Source organism: Egretta garzetta, unplaced genomic scaffold (genome assembly GCF_000687185.1).
Source record: "Egretta garzetta isolate BGI_Z169 unplaced genomic scaffold, ASM68718v1 scaffold640, whole genome shotgun sequence".
NCBI lineage: Eukaryota > Metazoa > Chordata > Aves > Pelecaniformes > Ardeidae > Egretta > Egretta garzetta.
The window spans coordinates 146,315-150,083 of record NW_009258264.1 but is presented as its reverse complement, the minus strand read 5'-3'; the positions used below and the strand labels follow the sequence as shown (position 1 = coordinate 150,083).

At 51.3% G+C, this 3,769-nt stretch overlaps 1 protein-coding gene across 8 annotated transcripts in view; it reads right to left on the bottom strand.

Moving 5' to 3' along the window:
• Window positions 1-3,769, bottom strand: part of NFASC (neurofascin) — a 61,445-nt gene that overhangs the window by 25,173 nt on the left and 32,503 nt on the right. For 6 of the 8 annotated variants that reach the window (XM_009646939.1, XM_009647018.2, XM_009647234.1 and 3 more), the window contains 3 exons: window positions 3,297-3,419; window positions 2,495-2,668; window positions 299-313 (listed from right to left, as the gene is read on the bottom strand). In XM_009646939.1, the coding sequence (XP_009645234.1) occupies window positions 299-313; window positions 2,495-2,668; window positions 3,297-3,419 (312 nt within the window). The remainder of the gene's footprint in view (window positions 1-298; window positions 314-2,494; window positions 2,669-3,296; window positions 3,420-3,769) is intronic. The other 2 variants (XM_009647387.2, XM_009647162.1) reach the window with 1 other exon arrangement.

Genomic DNA, 3,769 nt, shown 5'->3' with positions numbered 1-3,769 from the left:
GTGGCGTCTGCAGTGTTTGGTGGGTTTGGCTGTCATTAGGCATCGGGGAGGCTGCTAAGCCCTGCTCAGAGATATTTTAATCTTTGCAGCCCCCCGCCCCATGGAGCCTGCCCTAGTCCCTGCTGCCCGCGGGGCTTCGTTGTACCTGCTGGCGTTTCGTATGTCCAATTTAGACTCCTGACATTTCACCTTCCCATTGAAAGGGTTAATGGAGTGCATGCTTAATTGCCAGCACACCCGAGCGAGCGTGGAGTGAGCCTTGCCCCATGCCTGTTACCTCCTCCGGCTGGTACGGTACCTGGGGTTGGCGTGGCTTCAGAGGGCAGCGCCAAGGATAGAGAGGGGAATACGAAGAGAGCATAGAAAAGAAGGGAAGAGAAAACAGAGGAATATATAAAACAACCAGAACACACCAATGAGAGACTTGGGACCACTTGCACACAGTCACCAGAGAGTGGAGAGAGAGGGAATAAATGCATTCGCTACAGCCCAGCACCCTGCTCTGCATCGGAGCCGCTTGCAGAGGGCAGAGGGAGCAGGGACGGCCCCTTGGAGATGGAGATAACCGGTTAAACACACCCCAGCTCGGTTAAACACGCACCAGCTCCGCCGCAGCGATGCCAGTGGTGTCAATTAAGCAAAGCGCTTAAGCAGGTGCTTATATCTGATCCCAGCAAGGACTGGTTTTGGCTCTCGGAAGTTCACCTTAGGTTTTTTTTTTCTAGTGTAATTCTAGCGCTCGTCCTGCCTCGCGTGGGTTGGAGCCCGTGGTGCAGCACATCAGAGAGATGTATTTTATTTAAAATTCTCAGGTGAATGAGTCTGGCAAGCAGAAAACAACCTCTGGGTGCATTAAGGGGTTTAATTTTCTTAATCTGCTTTTTTTTTTTTTTAAAATTCCAAATTCATCTTTCGCGTAGCGTAAAGCTACGCGAAAGATGAATTTGGAATTTTAAAAAAAAAGCAGGTCCCTCCCTACCAAAGCCTTTAGAGCTGCTAATGGTACTTACGTGCCTGGTGTTAGCAGAACCCGCCTATGTCGTGTTGTACCTCGGGGTCTCATGTTTTGAGGTCCAACTTTGCCATATTTCTGTAACTTCAGACTGGGATTTGACTCTCTAATTATTCTTCCTGCTTAACGGCCGATGCTTTGTCCTTTTGCTAAGTGGCAGCAGCTCGTCTCTTCGGCCGGGGCTGGGAGCACTGGGTGCCACTGCCACCCCTGACCGCGCGGCGAGGGAACCTTACCTTGCCACGCTGGCGTACGCTGTACCCGCTATTTCCCGATCCCAATCAGTTAAGCAATACCCAACAGCAGTTGGTTATGGCTACTCTCTACCTGTCCTCTCCTAACAGTCGCTGCTAGCAGCGTATAGAAATAAACCCAGCAAAGCAAATGTATATGAAACAAGTAGAACTATTGACTGTCAGCACCAACAACTTCAATCCGATCCCTGTGCTCTAACCCTTTGGTCAGCAAAACTCCTTTTTAAAGCAATGAAATGCCCTCTCTTGTGTTTGCTCTAACCTTTTGGTCAGCAAAACTCCTTTTTAAAGCAATGAAATGCCCTCTCTTGTGTTTGCCAGGGTGTAAGTTAGCTGATTTTTTTTTCCCCATAGCATAAGCAGCTCCGTCTCCCGTCCTCTCACATCAATTAGGGATGCTGGAGCCCACCTAAGAGGTGTCAGGAAGCATTTCATTTCCACTGGGTCATCAGTAGGAATTACTTTTCCTACTCAGAGCCATTAGCTGGGGAGGGGGAGATGGAGGAAAGGAGACAAAACCCCCATTAAATCAGAGCACTAACCAAATCATAGGTCTTTTAGCAAATGCTAAAGAAAGGAAAGAGCCAGCTTTTGTCTCCCTGAGTTCCCTCAGGGCCCCTGAACTTTCACTTGGGTTGATGAATATCCCACAATGGACATTTTATCTTATTATGAATCTGGGAGTTGGAGCTTTGCTTTGCAGGGTCAGGTCAGCTGCTGGTTATGGGATGGCAGGGAAGTGGCACCATAGCCCCAGCCTAGGGTTCACTGCCTGGAGGATGCAGCTGCTGCACCCCCCTGGGAGCCACGTAAAAATCACCCACCTCTGCCCCTTATTTAGCTCGTACAGGGGCTGCAGAGGGGCAGATTCAGCACTTCACTTTTTGCAAGATGAGCGCGAGGCACTTTCCTGCTCCAGAGAATGGAATGCCAAGGGCTTGGGGGTCAGCAAAGTGGTGACCAAGAGCACAGGACAGTGTCCCATCCCCATCCGCCCCCTTTTTTTTCAGTAGCATCATACGGTCCTGGTTGGTCACCTCTCCATCTCTGCAGTAGATAGTAGCTGTGCACCAGTAACTACTGGTTACTACTACTACCAGTAGTACTGGTTGCTCTGTGAACCATCTGATTCTCTGACCTGCAGTTTTTGGCTGATACATGTACCATCACCACCACCATCCCTCCCCAGCCCCTCAGCAAAGCCAGAAGCTGTTGCTGCTGCACATACCTTCGTTCAGCAAGGCTGGCGACTCCTCCACTATGGTTTCTCCTTCGCCCACCTGGGTCCGTGCGCGCAGAAAGAATCGATAGCGGGAGATGGGGTCTGTCCTCTGCAGGGTGAACCTTGTCTGATTGGGAGAGAAGGTCTCTACCAGGGTTCGGCCTGTTTTGGATCCGTTAACTGGGGAGGAAAGGCAGGTCGTGGTGGCTTCAGCCTTGTTTCAGAAATAAGCTGTGCTGTCTACCTCGCCACCTCGCCCCCAGGACCGGACCTGCAACGGGTGTGGGGCCATGTGCGCTCAGAGCTATAGGTGCTGTTCAATACGCTTCTCTAGGGCAGCGGGTGACTTGCTGGCAGGGGGAGCTGCTAGCGGGGACATTCAGGGATGCATAGGTGGTCTAGGAAGGGTGTAGCACAAGTGCCAGGGTCTCCAAGAAGGCTGTACAGCCATGGGCATTGTGCTGGGCTCTGCAGAGGGTGCCACGCTCCGGGCAGCACCTCTTATACAGCCGGGAGCTTGTGTTTGTTTGAGCACGTAAACTACTCAGACTGCACTTAAAGGTCTTTCTAAATCAGAGATTAAACTTATTTTCCTTCAGTGGTCAAGCCTGGAGCATCCATGACCCTCCCTGGGTAACTGCAGCTGCCTGGCACTGCCCCAGGACTCCTCTCCACCACCAGCGTGCTCTGATGAAAGCCTCCGGTCCTTACAGGGAGCTTTCTGTGCGAGGTGAGGAGGTAATTAGCAGCAAGTAAAATATTTAATGACTTAATTATTATCGCCAAGAAGATAACATGTGGAACGTACAGGCTTGATATCTAAGGCTGTATCCTGTGAGGACTCCATTAGGATGCTCTGGGTGATCCCACTCCAGATTGATGCTTTCCAGATTTGGCTGTCGGATTCTTAAATACCTGGGGGAGCTGGGCACTTGGGAGGAGGATGGGACCAGGAAGGAGAGGGAAAGAAGAAAAAAAACATACAAGATAACATACCTTACAATACTGTATACATTGCAGGCTGGCTGCTACACTCAAAACACTCATATATACATACATTACAGGTCAGAAACGGATGGAACAAGAACCTGTGCCAGAAACCATGCGCCAGCCCCAGGGTTTTCAGCAGCGTGTACGCAGGGAGCAGCAACCAGGAGCTCTGCATGCAAGCCCAGCCCCGGCAGCACCCCGCGCCCGTGCTGTGCTGGCTGGGTACCACTGCCCTGGCACATAGCTGAGTGAGGCACCCGCAGAGGATGCTACAGCCCGGAAGCGGAGCCC